The sequence below is a fragment of the Contarinia nasturtii genome, unplaced genomic scaffold (genome assembly GCF_009176525.2).
Source record: "Contarinia nasturtii isolate CC-2019 unplaced genomic scaffold, AAFC_CNas_1.1 Cnas_scaffold_78, whole genome shotgun sequence".
Classification (NCBI taxonomy): Eukaryota; Metazoa; Arthropoda; class Insecta; order Diptera; family Cecidomyiidae; genus Contarinia; species Contarinia nasturtii.
This window is the reverse complement of record NW_022197436.1, coordinates 3,540,958-3,559,856: the sequence shown is the minus strand read 5'-3', so window position 1 is coordinate 3,559,856 and position 18,899 is coordinate 3,540,958. Positions and strand designations below refer to the sequence as shown.

Here is an 18,899-nt window from a genome sequence, read left to right as displayed (position 1 = left end):
GAGAGACAGAGGGGGAGTGGCAACAACGAAAGCGGAATAAAATATAAGCAACGACAAAATTTCAAAGGGATGACACGATGAGAACTGAATAATAACAGATGTAAAAGGGATTTAGAAAGCAATATTCCATGCAACGGAACAAACCATTAACGATGAGAAACGGCCTCGGGATTTAACAACGAAATATTCACACATATTCTACAACGTTAAACGACCGAAAAAGAATTCCAAACAAAACATTTAAAAATTTGCATGAATTTCCGTTCAAAGGCAGTTCGCCAACGCAGTTCGCTTCGAACTTTACATATTCACAATGCATTCCGACGCGATCATTTAATCTCCAATTGATTCATGTATTCTTCAATACATTTTTGAATATCGTATGGATTCACATCTGAATGAAATTTTTGAGACCGTATAATCTACAGATTTTTGTATGTTTGAGTCTACCAAAAAGTCAAATACATTTTTAGAGAAGTGCCAATTTCATCATGCTTTCAAATGATTGTACAATTTGGAAAACAGTAATTGGGGTCAAACATTTAGTTTGCTAGTTAATTATAGAGGTTAGTAATGCCTATATTAAAATATGTTCGTATTCTTTGTTATTAATAGGTCTGAGAAAAGAATCTATCACTAATAAGAGTAAGCAATGAGATGGACACACACACACACACCTAACCGATTTAATAGAATCAGGGCTGTACTCAATTGATTAAAATAAACAAAGGAATTCGCTCGAAAGATGTGTTCAATCTGGCGCTTACCATGTCCATTTCAACATCAAGATAGTTTTCACATAGATAGAAGTGAGATTTTCTTGATTGAATGCCATTATATTGTTTGATTCTAGTTTTTATATGTGCATACATGCATAAACATTAGGGTGGGTCAATTTTTGTGACGTACCGATATCAAAATGCTGCAAAGTTGGTTCTTTTGGTAGTTATACGAACAAATAGCACCCACGTGTGAAGTTGGCCTCGTTATGTGCTAGTTTTTACTACTGTTTTTCTAGTTTGTGGATAACTCCATGTCAAAATGCTTGAGGTGGCTACATAACCAGAGGAAACTTTCTGCATTCTTACTTTTTCTATAGAATGCCCCCCTGTTCGTGGGGACAGATTTGAAAACACTCAATTTTGGCGAAAATGTGACTTATTCTGATGAAAAATTGAAAAGAACATCGTTAAAGTATTCACAAAATGACTTCTCTACGTGATAGATTCGTATGCCTGTATGATATCGTAATGACGTGAAACTTTGCAAGATTCTTCGCTGAGAGTTTGAAGCGTTGCCTAACAGCCCAACGGATTAATTTGGAATTTTGATATCGGCACATTGGAAAAATTGACCCACCCTAATAAACATTAACGTTCACGCAGAGATAGAGAGAAAAGATTCGCATAAATTGAGCATTATTGACACGTTCATTTAAGTGCGGCTGAATGAACTCAATTAGTTAGGTATTGAAAAGGATAAAATCAAATTATTGACCAATATTCGAGGAAACGGCACACTTCTAAACGACCACACTCACACTCTTTATGATTTCATCTGTATAATGCACAATGTGCATTGAACATGCCATTGTATTTACGTTTGATTCAAACGCTTGATCACTTTCAATTCGTATAATGTGGTGTATGCAATATTTCCATAGTCCATACGCGCATAGTCCATACTAGACACACATGCACACCCACAAAGGGAAAACGAAATAGTTTTTAAATATATCTGAAGCGTTGCTTGGTCGAGAGACTTGAGAGAGACACAAAGAGACAAGAGAAAGAGGTGTCAGTGCTTTTTGTTGTATGTGTTACCTAAATGGACTGCTGTTCGGGCTACTTTTTGTTCATTTTCATTTTGGCTCTGTGCTCTTGTGTGTGGTGGCTAATATGTGGTTTTCTCCTTCTCAGACTTTTCGACAATTGTTCTTAAAGTGCTGACAATAAACTTTTCGAGATGTATACACTTTGAAAGCATCTTTGTCTTTCATTTATATGTATATATGCTGTACAGTGTACACTTGCAATACGGTTATAAAGAGAAGAGAGAATGAAAAATAGAGGGAGAGGGAGAGAGAGAGAGAGGGATCTATGTCTATGCATGTGAAAATGTAGATGGTTTTTAATTGTGCAGTGATTTCAAAGACGAGGCATAAGCAAAAGCAATTCAATAAATTGCTAGACAAAATCTATTTAACAATTGTGCTCAAGATATGCGGAAATTTCATTTGTTCTGCTTCTGCTTTCTATTTCATTGCATCTATTGTGTTGTGATGTGATTGGATATGAGGTTCGTTCAATTTCAAAGTAAAATCATTTGCAGAGATTTTAGAACGCAATTTCGCATGATACATTCACCACATGTGTGTTCTTTTTTTGTAACAATTCTTCATTTTGTGTATTTGAGGAAGACATAAGTTCTTTTTAAATACATTTGATATTATAAGTATGTGGTATAACGCCTGTTTGTATATTTTACCTTTCAATGTGGTGTATGCCATGTTGTTTTTGTATCATTTCAGTTCATGTGTGCAATGTGTGAAATACATTTGCATGAGATAGCACTGCAGAGAGTTTGGCATTATGCTTTCACGGTTCAGCAAGACGTTGGTTTTTCTCACTTTCAAAAGTATAGTAATCAACCATGTTGACCAACTACTTCGAAACATTTCATACAGTATTATTGTTTGAAAAACAAGCATTTTTCCACTAAAGTAACCGGCACATGAACGGTATAACAAGAGCAACTATTTAAATAAGATAAGTTTCCACTTGAAACTTTCTCATTTATAGTTAATACGAGACTGCAGAGAGATTTATGCAAATTAAGTGCACACATGCTTCTATCATACAAAAGATTTCATTTGAAAACTACACCTGACACCTATGCTACTTTATTAGGTGTTTTCATTGACATTCACATTTTAATGCTAGACTTACGTCGATGCAATTCAATCCAAAGTGCAGATTGAATGCGCAAACTCAATGCCTCATTTAAATTCATAAACTCGGAAAAGACAATGTTTGTATTAAAATAATAGTTAAAGGTTACATATAAAGGCTATTAAGTGAATATAGAGCAAATTTGAATTGAAATTGTCAGAAAACTACTGACGCAGAAGTACTGACTGTAGTTTCAAACAAATCGTTATTGGAATAAAGTTCTCTCACATCTGAATGGATTCACCATTATTTTCTTGATAAAAAAAAATAATACGAACAAAATATTAAACGTGTGAAAATTTTGTATAAACAAAAAATAAATTAGGAAAAATTGAAAAAAAAAAAAATTCGAATACCATAGGAGAAATATCATAACTGTCTCAAACCATAGATGATGAAACCCCCCTCTAAAATATTTTTGGGAACCCTCAACAATTTTGGAAATGAGGACCTTTTTTTGCTTTTCACTTTTTTTGACCGAGAAGGGTTGCTAGAGTTTTTCGCATTTTTCGGATTTGGAAGGCAATTTGAAGTTGGAAAATTCTTCCGATTTACTAGGGATTTTCGCCAAAAAAGTGAAGAGCAAAAAAAAGGACGATTTTATCCTCATTTCCTACAACCTGATGACATCGTCATTTCAGGGACCCCCAACGGAATTTTTCCATCGGGGGGGCTAAAAAAAATTCCGTCATCATCTATGGTCTTAAACCGTGAAGAATATCCATCTCCTTTTTTGCGGTAAATGAAATGTAGAGCTTTCGGCTTTTTTTTTCGTTTTTCCCTCAGTCACCCAAATCTTCGGAACTGCGATTTCAATGAAATTTTAAAAGTCAATGTAGAAATTCTGCATTTTGGATGTGCTGTATCTCACCTAACATCTAGTTTGGACTAAATTGGTCCAGTCCATCATGGTCCTTCTACTGAAAAGTGGGATGAAATGTAAAAATTTGAACATCATTGCCAAAATCGAATTCCTCGTCCCAAAATTAGGAGGAGTTCGTAGTAAAATTCATCTCTATATTCATATCTCACGATTTAAAACGGTTATTGAGATCGAATATTATGGTTCAACATGGTCCAAATTTATCACGGTTTTCTTGTTTTATATTTCTGAATTAAGACAGTTTTCTTATTTTAATTTTTTTTTATGATTTAAATATACTAACGAACCGATATATTTTAAAAAAAATATGTTAAATGGTTAAAAATCTAAGGCATCTACATCACTTTCCAAATTTTATTTTAAATTTCCATGCATCTCACTAATGTCAATAGCAGTAGATGTTTGTGTTCAGCGTCGTTTTTTTAATTTGTTTTCACAACAATGTTGCATAATGTGTGTAGTTCGCTAAATAGTTCCGTATTTACAAACTATATATCACTTGAAGGCTCTGTTTTCCTCTAAAATGGTAATTCCTTTTAATTACATTGGAATAAACAGACAATCCAACTACATAATATTTGAAGATAAATTGGATGTGTGTATAATGCACGAAAAATACGTGCGCATAAAAAGCACAGGCAACATATATATAAGGCAACACTCCGTTTGGAATATGATATGATGCAGGCGTTCAAATAAAAGCGTCTTGAACGCAACGCGAAATAAATATCCTTTTAACATAACATCATGAATTCAACCTTGTAATCGTATAAATATCTACTTGATTACGTCTTTAGCTCTAGTTTCTTACATCCATTACCATGCCAATGCATGTGTATGTTTCGAAGTGTGGAAAAATGTTGAAAATTGTCGATTTATTTGATAACAAGTACAATATATAGTTTATCCTTTGCAGTTTGACCAACATTGTTCTAAAGCAAAATGACATATGAATTAAACGAGAACGAACCTAAAAAAATCGATTGAAATATTCTCACTAAAAAGGGAAAAAAAAATTCATATACGAGTTTCTAATAGATTTCAATGATGACACAAACTACATTATTTTTGCGAATGTTTGCGATTTTCTATTGTATGTCTCCGTATCTGTACCTGTTTTGTGCTGCGTACCAAAAAAGATTAATGGATTAAGTTTTGATCTTTTTTCCATTTCGTTAGATTTTCATATATTATCATTGAGAAAATAAGCTCGTGAGGCAGAGAACAAAACAGGGAAATTAAGAGAGGGAGAGAGAGAGAGAGAGATAGAGAAAGAGGAGAAAGATTAGGAGAGTTAAAAAAATGGCAATAGCCCATGTGGAAGAAAAAGCAGAATAAGTAGACTACAAGTAAGAAAAGTTCGCCATGCTTGTGTTCTTCATTTATTTTAGTTAATTTTTAAGTAAAATGTTATACATCTTTGGTTTCTGCGTAATGTGCAGATCGGCAAGAGTGCCATGCAGACACCTTTGTGCAGTGCATATTTATGTAAATCCACCGTTTCTAAAGTTGTTCCATTTGGAATGTGCAGTGTCGCGTATCTATATGTACCGTCTCTTTATACAAATGGCAACCCAATTGCTCGTGTGCTTCGACGACTAAGGTAGAAACAGCAATAGAGAGTGAAATGAGAATGAGATTCATAACAAGTACTCGACAAAGTGAACAATGAGTTTAAAAAAGTCAGTGGATCCATAGTAGTTCAAGCTCAAGCCAAGAGAGTCACTGTGTGTGTGTGTGGGATACGAACGATGGTAAAATACAATGTGTAGCACATCGCGTCCACACATCCAAGCACACAACGTGATGGGTTTAGATTGTAAAGATTAAGTTTATATCGATGGTAAGCACGTTGAAGAAACAACACATGTTAAGCCGACGGCCCACAGCGTCATGCTCTGGTAAATGGGAACAAGTGTAGTTTAAATTTTATGAAAAACTATGCACAATTTCTGGTTGAGATACTTTTTCCATATTTTACAAATTACAATTATTGTTATTAAAAAAGTTTAATGTATTCTTTATTTTTATCTATGGCAATTTCACCTTTAGCAACAAGCGCAATATCATTCACAACCGAGTGGAAGCGATTGCAAGGCGTGTGAGCTTGTATTCCTAATTTGCATACTCAAGCGTTATACTTTCACAAACACACTCTTTTGCTTTCGAAAAAGTTTGGCAAACATGCTGGACCAAGAGACACCGATGACAATGCCAACAGCGAATGAAATCAACTAAACGTATCATGATACCTAATAATAATAAAAGTGAACTTTTACTTGAATAAATCAATATGATTTGGCAAATATTTGTGAAAAAATAATAGTTTTTATGTAAAATTGTTAATGTTTTTCACCCTCTCTGACCTCTTTTCTGACGTCCCAGGAACTGAATATTTGAGACATATCCTGCAGTTGCATTAAATTATCGATCGTTGCATGTAATCGAACCTATTACAATCTGACGGAGTTCACATTTTGAGTATTAGATATAAGTGCTGCTCTCTGCAGCTCACATACAATTCTCGGTTCATTTACACTGTCTCTATGGTGTGCGCACGTTCTTCGATTACGATCGTAAGTATCCAAACAAAATCCAATTGGAAATGATAATGTGACAGCAAAACCACCCTCTGTGATGTGATATTCCAATAAAAAAGTAAAATTGATTTATCAACGTGTGCAGCTTTTGTCAAACGAAAAAAAACCATCACTGAAAAACGATAGTGGGGAGAAAGAGAGAGAGCTAAACCTTTAAACTACATGCTGATCACAACAAAACCTCTTCACAACCATATTTTCAAACCGTTTTTCCATCTTGTATGCGGATTTCATCCAACATGATGTACTTGCTTCTGTGTATTATGGCGTTGCCTTTTTGATTGTTTTTATTTCAGCTTCACCAATTTAAGTGTTTTCGGAACTACTTCAACAACGATATCTATCCTTTTTATTTGGTAGATGGGAAACTAAAAACCATTGAAGAAAAGAACAAGAAGAAATAGAGGAAGGGAGAGAGAGAGAGAGAGCGTTACAAAAAATTACAATCAATACATAAAAGTGGGTTCGCATTTGTATTTTATGGAGCACAAGGCAAAATCATTTCACCGAAAACAAAGTAATGTAAGCTATTTATATTGATCAAGTGGAAAAACAAACTACAACATACAAGCTGTAATATACTTTGGTCGTAAATTTAAAAATATTGCCATAAACTTCATAACCCTATGTCTTGTGTGCGTTACTGTTTTTCTCTTTTTATTTTTATATGTATATAAATATTTTTGTTCGTCCGCTCGTTTTCTATGCACCATGCATTCGGCCACTCGTTCCCTGATTCTTTTCTATCCCAATTTTCTCTGTTCCGTTTTTTTTTCTTTTCTTCTCTTTATTTGTGTGCTCATTCGTGTTCGGTGTGTCTTTTTTACCATCACTACAGCATATAATAGTGTGTCAGAGCTTTCCAGAACATCATTTTGTTTTTCATTTTTCATCGAAATTACGACTAAAAGCTTTATTACATAGTTATACACCGACGAAAAAAAAAATAACCATAAAACAAACGAAATATAAATCTATTGATGAGATGCAGAATAATCATCATACACTTTCAGCACTTATTAAATACGGTTTTCACAAAATGATATCATAATTCATAAAATATGTTTGCCATCATGAACATTCTGCTATAAAAATACAATGAATATTAATAATTTCTGTTGTGTTAAAATTGACTACGTTTTGACCATTTCGAGATAATTAGTACATTGTCTCCATGTAACGCCACGTTATGACCAATGAATAAAGAGAACAAAACACCGTCTAAAGACACTCGTTTTTTTAACAACATTTAATAAACACATCTATTTTTGTTTGTTTTGAAGAAACATTTTAATAATTAGGAAGGAATTTATGGTCATACTGTGGAAGTCACTACTAAACTTTGTTCAAGGTATTGGTCCTCTATCAATGTGTTTGGTACTTATTTACTAAGCAGTTGACATAACATCACATCTTGTCAACGGTCTGTGAACGATACAAACTCGTCAACTTCGGTTCGGAGAAAAATTGGAACAAATAAATTCGTTTGCTTCCATCCTTTGTTTATGGGTTATTCATTTGAAAAGTACTTTTTGAGTTTCGTTTCTCATTCGATCACCGCAAATCGAGTCAATTAAATTCAACAAAAAATAAAATTTTATTCAAAAATTACAACAGTTTTTATAAACTAACATGTTTTAAAAAAAATCAGATCCCATCATGGTTGTTATTACTTGAATACAATAAAATTTCAATGTGATGCCAATTATTATGATGTCACCATGCATACGAACAAAAAAAAAGAACATAAACGTTGCTTGCCTACTTTCAGGATTTTTTTGCTTTAAAACACACAAGAGAAAGACACAAATTTGTCAAATGCTTTCGACGTTATCGCCAATGTAGAAAATGTTCACATGTGTAAAAAACTACATATCGCGAATTGAGTCCATCAATCGAAATTCCAAGTTCTAACAAAAGTTCGTCTCCATCTCATCGCTGTGGGTAGTAAAAAACGGTTTATGAAGAGAAATTGAATTAAATGAGATTTGCTAAATCGTGAAAATTCGAATTATATTTAAACATACGAAGCTCATTATTAAAATGACATTTACATATGAATGCAAAATTAAAGATAAAATAAACACGAGAATGCAACTTAAACGTATAGTTGCCATATGATCGGATTTCATTCGATTGTCCGAGCAGACGAACGCAATCCCACCATTTCCGTGGGAACTGACCAGTGTGTATGTAGTCATTGTGTTCGAAAAATGTTATCAAACATTTTTAATTTTGGGGTGTGAATTTTCGAAGCATTTGAGCAAAATCGCTTTTTTTATATCTTTCGACAAACTTTAAAACTTTGGTTAAATGGTCGAAACATTCAACTATAATAAAGTTTTATTTCAATTAAGAGAGAAGACTTTTTTTCACGTTGAAAATCTTAGTTGATGATTAACAACACTTAAAAGGATTAAATCCGCAATTAATATTATTCGAATGGTTATCAACCAAACGGTACATTCAAAATGGCTTAAGTACCTACAATATATAGAAGTAGTTGAAAATAAAAATGGTAGTGGCCAATACCTTAAATTTGATCTTACGTCTGTGAAAGTTTCTATCAAACTCTCAACTAGGCAAACTCCAATGATCCAACTAGGTAACTAACGGCTTGACCACTAAAATATATGTCGAAATATTTTCGATTTATTCGCTAGAAAAGTGTATTTCGACAAATGTTAGTTACCTGCAAATGAAGTGGTCGTTTTTGTTGCTCCATCCAAAATACGAAAGTCCATTAAAGTATTCGAATAAAACAACGATTAAATGATTTGCTTCACATTACGTATGGTTTATTGAAAGAGAAGTGTTGTGCATTACATTCACTCTTGCTTCATAAGACATTTTTCTTCCATATAACATTATTTTCCAATTCACATAAATATTTCAGTTATAATATGCGATGTGTATGCGACTGTGTGTTTGTCGGTATGCATACATGATGTTTATTTCTGATTTTTGTCACAGCAGCATTTTGTGAACATTATTTGCATTGTACACAGAAAGAAAAAATGTGGTATTTTTAATTCAATTTTAATATAAAATCTACCAACAACGAATTAAATTTGCCATTTTTGACATCTCTGAGGCATATTTTTCGAAAGAGACTATCAGTTGAATTAGTTTTACCAATTGCTTCATTACATTCACCAAATTCATGGGCTAGCGTCATCTGTGGTTTCGAAAAGTTGGTAAATGTAATGAGACAGTTGGTAAAACTTATTCAACAAATAGTCACTTTTGTAAAATATGCCTCAGAGATGTCAAAAATGGTAAATTTAATTCCTTGTTGGTTGATTTTATATTAAATCTACCAAAATTGAATTAAAAATACCACATTTTTTCTTTCTGTGTACTCATATATGAAAAAGAGAGCAATAAATAGATAAATACAGAAAATTTACATAACATGTATAGTACATTAACATTAAAAACAATAAACACGGTCGGTCTTACATCCAAACTGATAACGAGCAATAACGTAATTTCTTTTCATCATTTTCCGTATGGTTTGATTATTGCTCGTGCAGTTAAACAATAATACATTGCGAATCATAATAATAGTTCAATGGAAATGTAACCAAATCGTCCTTGTAGTATTCTTCTTCTTCTTCTTTTTTTCATATGTACCAATAATACTTTCCATAAATAGTTTTACATATTTCGATTGGTTTATGGTATAATTTCTTTTAAATAAAAATGCAATATCAATAAACATTATTTGGACTGACATTTAACTAATATATTTTTTTTCTCGGTGCCATGGTAAACTTTAATTGACGTCATCCACAAAATTAAAAAAAAAAAAAGAAAAAAAAACAATTGCATAGAAGCTATATGTTTTATTTTCCTGTTGTTTGTTCGAACAAGAGGAAGAAAAAATATGCCAGACTTGAAAATGTTATGCCGAATTATTCCTAATATGGTTTGGTGCACTTCTAATTTCAAGCCCATTTGGATCATTGTTCGTTTTTATTTTGCCGAAGAAAGAAAAAAGGGTGAAGAAAACTCCGGTATGCAATGTCAAAATGTGATTCGAATTGATTTATGGCGAATATTGCAAATGATACACAATGTCATAAACTGCATTCGATAGACCAAATTGCATTTGACATGAAAAGTCTGGTATATTCAATGGAACGGATTTGTTTTTTAAGTTTACACAATTCGAAAATGAGTACACTTTGAACGGATGTGGGCGTTGTTGGTGTTGGTATGGATATGGGCATGTAACACACTTTGAACCTATCCACTTTTAAAGAGTAAAATTGCAACTTGGCCTAGATAAAAATAGACAAAGTGCCGAGTCTCATGTGTTACATATGACCCGAAATTCCGGCCGACAATGCAGTGCCAAGTTGGATTGTATTTTTTGTCAAATTCCTTTTTAATGTATGCAGCAATGTCCTAAAATAAAAACGAAATGTGAAAAAAGAGGTTTTTTTTGTTCATTGTCAATTATTGAAATATACATTTTAAGTAAAGTACATTCGAAATGCAGCACAATCGAAATGTAGCAAAGGTTTTGATTAGAAGGCCACCCCATTTTCAAATGTTCATACAAACGAAAGACAGACATATTCATTCAATCATCGGAGCTAGCGTTTGCAATTTTTTTTTGTCATGTTTAATTCATAAATAATTTATGAATAAATTCAAATTCAAAATATAAAAGCAAAGCAAAGCGAACGCTGCTGAATAAAAAAGACACATGATTCAATGTCAAACCGTAAAAAAGCATAATAATATCGGGACATTTATTCTATACGATACAAAACCAGTGCACACAGAAAATGTTGTACGTATTTGTCATTGGGGGTGTTTATTTATTTTGTCCATTTTCGCTGTTATTATGTTAATTTTGATGAGCTTTTTTTATTGTATAAAACTCAATTGCCTTGCAGCAATTACCTTTTCAATGTTAAATTTTTCGAGAGCTTGCGTCGCACAATCTATAGCATCCTGTTGCATTTCCTAATAAAGGAAAAACAAAATTCACATTTCTCGAATTGTGTTAACTTAAATCACAGTACACACCTCTCCCATATCGGCATTTTTAATAACCGCTTTTCGTTCAGACATCTTAATTGAAGTTATTGTTGTTGTTTACCTTCGAGTTAACCCTTTTAAATTACCTGAAAAATGTGGACGACCAATTAGATAATAAAGTTGTAAATGATTGAATGCCAGTGCGGAATATGTATAGGGAAAAGAATACAAAAATGGAGCGGAGTGCGTGTTGTTGTCCGTATTGAATGTATACAAAATACACAGGCTCATCGCAAACATTCTATTTTTGGAAATTATCTGATATAAGAATACCACTCATGGATGGTGGTACGTATTGCGTTACGGTCATAATATTTATCCATTACAAGTGCGTAAGCATGTATACGTGTGTTGTTTTGGCGTTAAGCTTGCAAGCATGTTGCCTCGTAAATGAATGCTCACCATCGGGCACGCACGCACACACACACACATAGAACCTGTAATCGACGGGGATGATACATGTGTTTTGTATATATACGATATCGCACAATTTTCTATCCATCTTCAACATTTTGTTGATCCCTCGATTTTATTTAAATTATTGAAGGATATTGAAATCTATTTTTAAACCACACACGGTTAAAGAAGAAACGGCACAGAAAACACTGACGATTCAATGCCATGAAAACATGTGCATGTATGTGTATGTGATTTTTCAAATGAAAATATATCGAAATTGTTAAACCGAATAATGTTCTGGATATTTTGACGCGCGAACCAAAAACTTCAACTTTGTGAAAACTCAATACTTTTGAATACATTCACATAAAATGCAATGCATACAAAGTGCCCGGGATTGGAATTCAATCATAGTTTTCAATTTTCTTTACGGATATTCAATGTTACATACAAAAAATGTTAACAATAAATGGATTGGATTTGGAATATCTTACCGATATTGCGAAAATTCCGTTTTCAAGATACTTGTTTACTTTTTGAAGCTTCTTTGTATCGAATTGATGATGGTCCCCCTTTTTTTGTGGATGCTTGATTCACTACTTTATTTTTTTTCGGCTTAACTTATTAGCTCAATTCAAATGTTCACCAAATTAATTTTCAGCAGCACGTTTGTTATTTCGTTTTGACTATTTAAGATTTGAATTTACAGTAACAAAAAGTCCATCTGCACGCAAACCGAATCAAAAATGTTATGTTTCAACTTGATTCGCCTACTTGTTGACTTTTTCGGTACGGTATCCACCATGGATACGGCACGATGGGCGCCTTTTCATTGGACAACAACGAGGTTGTCTGACAGAGGTCTTCTGCCACTCAAATCACACTGCGTTCGTTCAATGACACCCGTACAAAGCCGATAACGAACTCATACACAATCCACCTGGCTCTTGCAGCACAATGGATATTTATTTTGAAAAAAAAAAAGAAAATAAAAAAACAGTCCGCAAAATGAAAATGGTGATAATTGTTATTGTATTTGACTGTGAATCCATATATAAAGTTGTTTGGATTGAATTGCCAATAGAATGGGATGACATGCTCTGAATTCTTGTATTATATTCGTTTTTTTAAAAGCTTCAAATTATCAATAGATAATTTAATCAACATGTTGAAATAGAAAATGACTATCGTTTCTTTTTTATTCAATTTCGTCAATTGAGCGCTTTCTTTTAAAAATGCACATGATTTCGCATACACGGTTAAATTATTTATATTGTATTTCTCGAGCTTGACGTTCAACTGTTTGTCAAATTTTTAAATTCAGCATGCATAGATTTAGTGCAAAATCAATATATGTAAAACTTACCAAACATACGTTCGTTTTTTTTTTGGAAAAAGTATTCCACAATAGTGAAGTAGATTGAAGCGTATTGAATGCGCGCATGGTTGGAGACGACATAAATTCGGTTCACAATGTATAGTCAAAAATGCGCTAAACGACTCGGTATAGGTATTTCAAACTCACTGGATAATGAAAATCTTGCAATTTTGTGAATCAATGAATTTTAAATAGGCGCACTCATTTCTATTATATATTGTGTATGGAAAATATTTCCGTCGTCGCGACATTGATGAAGACGATGGCTTGAAAATGTTCCTCTCTTTCTCCTTCACCCGAAAAGTTCTTGTTTGTTCTCAACCATCAATCGCATTCGATGGAAAACCGACGCTGGATCAGATTTAACTGACTGCTGTCGCCCAAAATATGTACGAGTCAATATCATCGCTGTTATAGTCTGTGTTTATTCATTCTGATGATGAAAAATTTGCCGATAGGCCAAATTCTTTTTTTTTCTCTTTTCCCTCTCTATTCGCCAGTTTTAGAGGTTGTATGAGTATTTGCTAAAGCACAAGTACAAAAAGTATACACATAAGGAGTGAAGAACAAAAAAACCATGGAAATTTTGTGGCGCGAAAGAGGAACAACAAACATAAAACTACGTTGATGTGATTTTGAATGGCAACACACAATAGCTGTGTATTTTGTGTAGAATATGCATTCAACGCGCACAGCATAGCACAGAGCACATACAAACCATTGATGTGTGCACCAATTTCAGATCCGAGCGCAAAATATCATCTTCGAAAATTACTTTATAATCAAACACATTCACTCATTTTACCCCGTAGAATTCAAAATCTGCTACTCTCATTTGGTGATCGGTGACGTTCCTTGCTTTAAAGCATTGCTCAACAAATTGATATGAGAAGAATGGTTAAAATGCGTGGGTAAGCAGAATAAAAGGGAAACATTTTGTATAAGACATAGTCAGAGAGAAAAAAAGAAGATAAAGAACGGAAAAATATTTTTTTTGTGTGTATTCGCTTGCACAATTTAAACCGTTGTGTGTTATAAAGACGTTGATGTAATTTAGCTTCCAGCTAACTAACATTCATCAGTTATAGATCTACTTTGGAGTAAATTGAAATTTATGATAAAGGGTGTGTGCGTGAAGAAGCTTAAGCACATCGAAGGCACTGACAGACACTGAATGTGAAACAAAAAATGATTAAGCTGAAACGGAAATGTGCACGCCAATTCTATTTTAGATTATCGTTAAATTCCGTATTCAATTTTTGCAAATGTGAATTGCGATTACATAGTTGCAAATTCACGGTATTTTGTATATCGATAGTACCGTTCAATATCAAACATTTCTATCGTTATCTATAACAATATTAGCTTCGTATATCCACATTTTCGAGTGGATCTCTTTTTTTTTTATTTCGAATTCATGCATATTGTGCGAATTGTGACGGTTGTAGAATTTGACAACACGTAAATTGAAATACATTGGCTTACGTATTCTAATTTCTCGTCTTTTGTTTAATTTTCCCCATCGATTATCTGTACATACAGAAACTAAATTGATCTCTATTTGTTGGATCCAAAAATGTTGGTACAGATATGTCTCTTTTGATTCACTGCAAGAGATATCTATTTGCATTTGGCACACAATTAACGTTGGCGCACATAGTGTGTGTGTGTGGGTATATAGGTGGAAGCATGTATATTGGTTCGTCATTGTATAAATTGAATGCTATCCAATTTGAAATTGAACAAAATCCGCAATTCGTAATATCAGAAAATGGTAATACTTATTCAAGCGCACATGAGCACCTCATTCAATGTTTAACCAGTAGTAGAAAATGGTTTAACATCCGAATGTAATATGGAATTGCCATAAATGTTAAAATGTTTTTTATGATTTTGTTTCTATTCCAAAAAAAAATTTTTTTTCAGAAAAATAAATGCTGTGGGTAACAGGTAAAAAAAAATCATTTTACATGTGAAAATACTCTACATCTAATACTGAAAAATGTTTATTGGCTAAATTGCAGAGTTCTATGAACACTGTATCTAGATACAAAACAAATCGTGTCCGAAAAATTGTTGTATTGCGGCGCAATATATTCAAGCGCCGTTCGGAAGCGCTGATTGTAATGAATGAAGGCAACAGCACACATGAGCGATTTGGTTGAATAAACTAATGAGTTAATGGCAGAATAGAAGGAGCGATTCCATTTTTAATAGTTGCTACCACAAGAGTAATCGAAGTGAGAGTCCCAGGTCAATTGAAACATTGATATTTATTCAATGCAAAGTAAACAATTGTGAATGCAAAATGGTAAAAGTATTAAAATCGACCAGCATTTGTAATCCATATATTATAACATGTTGGATCAAGATCTTTGTTTCTTGTGTATGGTTTGCTGGTAATGCGATTCCTTCCTTTATCCATAAAATCAAACTGAATATTGAATGAAAAATAGATTTATTCTACATTTGGTTGAAGCAAATACCCTAATGGACCGTTTTCTTATTCATCATTTCTCATAATCACTGTTGGCCCCCACTGTCATTAGCACCGAGTGGCACAAAACCATACCATCGAGCATATATGGCCGTTTTCATTTGTTGTCGTTGCAGCTACCGCACACCGTTTTGGCCATTCATCGGTTGAGGAAAATTTTTAATTGGCATCATCCATCACACCACCAATACCATGGGTGTGAAAGTGGTGCGTCTCGATGCAAGGAACGTAGAAACCTCAAAATGTTCTCATTAGCACGTTTCTTAATTGAAAGTGGTGTGTATTTCATGCGTGTATATGTAATGAAAAGAAAATATGAAGCTATCGTTAGTTTATTTTGGTTGTTGGTTTTGTTCAATTGTTCACATCATTTTCTCTTACAGTAGCAGTGTGGTGTTGCTCCACATTCGGATTCAATTTCAAAATTTCATCTTATGTTTACATTGCCACAGCCCTCATACCATAACGATCGTATAAATCTGTCACATTGGGAAACAACATACAACATATTAAAACATTTATTCATAAACTATTCAAACTATTTCGGAAGAGCGATAAGTGTATACTCACGAAAATGCACTTTCCATGTTCGACTATTTTCGGGGTAATGCTGGTAATAATCGGTTCATTAACTGGTTTTGGATAAGATTGGCTCCTTTTAGTGTTATTTTGTGGGGACCAAACTTGTTGTGTGCGAGAGAGAGAAAGAAAGAAAAATCGAAATCGCAGAGACACAGAAAGTTGGAGAACAAATGTATGTTTACATTGCATCACGATGGGGTAACAAAGCAAAGAATTGATCGCTTTTGTTTGGTCAAACCAACATAAATGATTTCAGCATCTCGTTGTCGACACATTGAAACGAAAAATACAATGTATATGGCAAAAATTTAACAGTCTTACGATATATGTTCAATGTGTTTGCTGACAACGAGAGAAAAGCAACGGACATGTAGGAAATATAACAGAATATGCATATTCATCTCTGTATGTGACTTGCCGGAGAGTTGTCGCTGTTGGTGCTGGCCACATTGTTGTCAAATAGTCCAAGCGGGAAGTAATAAATAGAGGAGTATCACCAGGAACTTTTCCTTATTTGTTTATGGTCCGACACATTTCACACAGTATACAAATCTGGTCGATTTCACCAGTCTATATAGGCTGATTTTGATATTTTATTTGTCTTGCAAACACGCAGACACACTTGCTTTCCATGCAATATTGCGTGTGCCTCAATTTTTCGAACGGTATGTGATATCTTCGAAAAAAGATACAACAACAACAACAACAACAACAAAAAGAGAAACAAAAGGAAAAGAAACTAAAATAAAAACGGAATTGTATTCAGCTCATAGTTGGCAATTTAGTATCCGTTCCGACACATGTTCAGTCTTGTTATCGCATAACATAAATGTGTACAAAGTCAGCGAAAGCGGAAAGTTGCTCTGTGCGACAAATAATAATAATAATAATTTTTGCCGAAGACAATGATGGTGATGATGAAGATGATGATGAGGGCGACTATGACTAACACGAAAATAAAAACAAGACAAACTGACAGATATACACATTCAAAATGACTAACTCACATGCAAATAACAAACAATATGGCAACACAAAAAGGCGACAAAAATGCATAATCTGAGACATCTTACATACGCTAAATCCTCAACTTAATTGTCATTCCAGCGCTTTTGCTTCGAGTTTTTAACCACCACTCGTCTCCCACTGATACTAGATTTTACTAACCAACGTGCAATACCATCTCCTCGCCCTATGGCACAACTACTACTGGCGCTGGTCGATGATGTTATGGCCGTTAATTTGCAGCGTGCACCCAATACCGTACCGATCTCTCTTTCTATTTAACATGTTTTGTTGCAGCGTTTGCTTTTTATTCGTTTATAAATCGTTACGTTGTGCTCGGAAATGTGCAACGACAAGTTTTCCATTTTCCTGTAATACACACAATTTTATTCAGTTATCTCGATAGTTAGATGGTTAAAGAGAAGGTTGTTAGTTGACTTTTCTTTTTCTTCTCTTCCTTTGTTGTTCATATACATATATTTTATTTTTTATTTTTTTCGTTTTCGTTTTTGCTCTTCTATGCCTTTGTCTCTTTTTGTGCCATTCGGTGCTAGTCATTCCTGGTGTTGGATGTGCCAAAGCATGCAAACGCATTTTAACTATATCAACCTAAGTTTGCATTCGGGTGCATAATAAATTGTGAGCAACAACAAGGCAAAAAATAAACACATAAAATGAATGAACGTAGCCGAACGAAATGAGTCTGATGGTGGAGCAATAGCAACAAATAAATGTACAGAGCATCATAACGTGAACAACAATGAAGAAATAAGCAGCAAACCGAACCGATGCAATGCCGTGTAAAAATGGCTGTGCATCACATGAATGTGGATCGAGAGGAGATGAGAATGGAATAAGATGCACTAACCAAATCGAATGGCTGATGCAAGGGTTAAAACAAATAATTTTATTAAGTTGGCGTTGAGAGAAGTTTCAAATGCAATGCACACACATTTTTGATGGTGCTGAAATGAGTCTTTTCATTGTTTTGTCTATATAGTCTATTGCGATCTTAAAGTTTAACATCATGGCAAGATGAATGCCATGTTTCAGAATAGTGACATCGTATTTTCTACAACTATAACGTTACAAATATATATACGTGCAACATACATCAACACACATTACCACAATATTTTTCAGTTATACAGTGTATGCTTGCAGTTTTCGCATATCGTTGGCGATGAAGAAAAATTAACTCTAACATTCTGTCTCACTCTATCTCTGCCAATCTCTCTTTCTCTGCCCCTTTGTTTGACGGCTTCTTATGCAACATACATAACCGAAAAATATCCATCTTGTACACCCATGTCATCACTCATGGCTGCAAAAATATTCACTCGATATCGTATATATATGTACAACCGTCATTGCATCTGCAATTCACATGTGCGTTCGTATATTGCGCTCTCTATATATGTGTCGGTTTATTTTTGTTTCTGCTCTGTTTTGTTTTTCAATTTAATACAGTACACTGTGCTCAACACATTTTCTGTTCAAGGAAACTAATTAATTGAGGCGCTTAAATTTCATATGAAAATGATGAATT

The 18,899-nt window shown here is 33.7% G+C and overlaps 1 protein-coding gene and 1 long non-coding RNA gene across 2 annotated transcripts; both read right to left on the bottom strand.

Moving 5' to 3' along the window:
• Positions 1–9,207: 9,207 nt before the first annotated feature.
• LOC116337275 (dynein light chain 1, cytoplasmic-like) lies at positions 9,208–12,834 on the bottom strand. Its single transcript, XM_031761703.1, has 4 exons — positions 12,383–12,834; positions 11,478–11,575; positions 11,352–11,414; positions 9,208–10,847 (listed from the first exon to the last, which is right to left on the bottom strand). Exons 2-4 carry the CDS (start codon positions 11,520–11,522, stop codon positions 10,686–10,688), a joined length of 270 nt encoding a protein of 89 aa, XP_031617563.1. The 5' UTR covers positions 11,523–11,575; positions 12,383–12,834; the 3' UTR covers positions 9,208–10,685.
• A 2,501-nt stretch (positions 12,835–15,335) lies between these two features.
• Positions 15,336–16,980, bottom strand: LOC116337284. The gene is made up of 3 exons (XR_004200796.1): positions 16,334–16,980; positions 16,145–16,242; positions 15,336–16,025 (listed from the first exon to the last, which is right to left on the bottom strand). It is a non-coding gene; the product is annotated as an uncharacterized LOC116337284 (long non-coding RNA).
• Between the last annotated feature and the right edge of the window lie 1,919 nt (positions 16,981–18,899).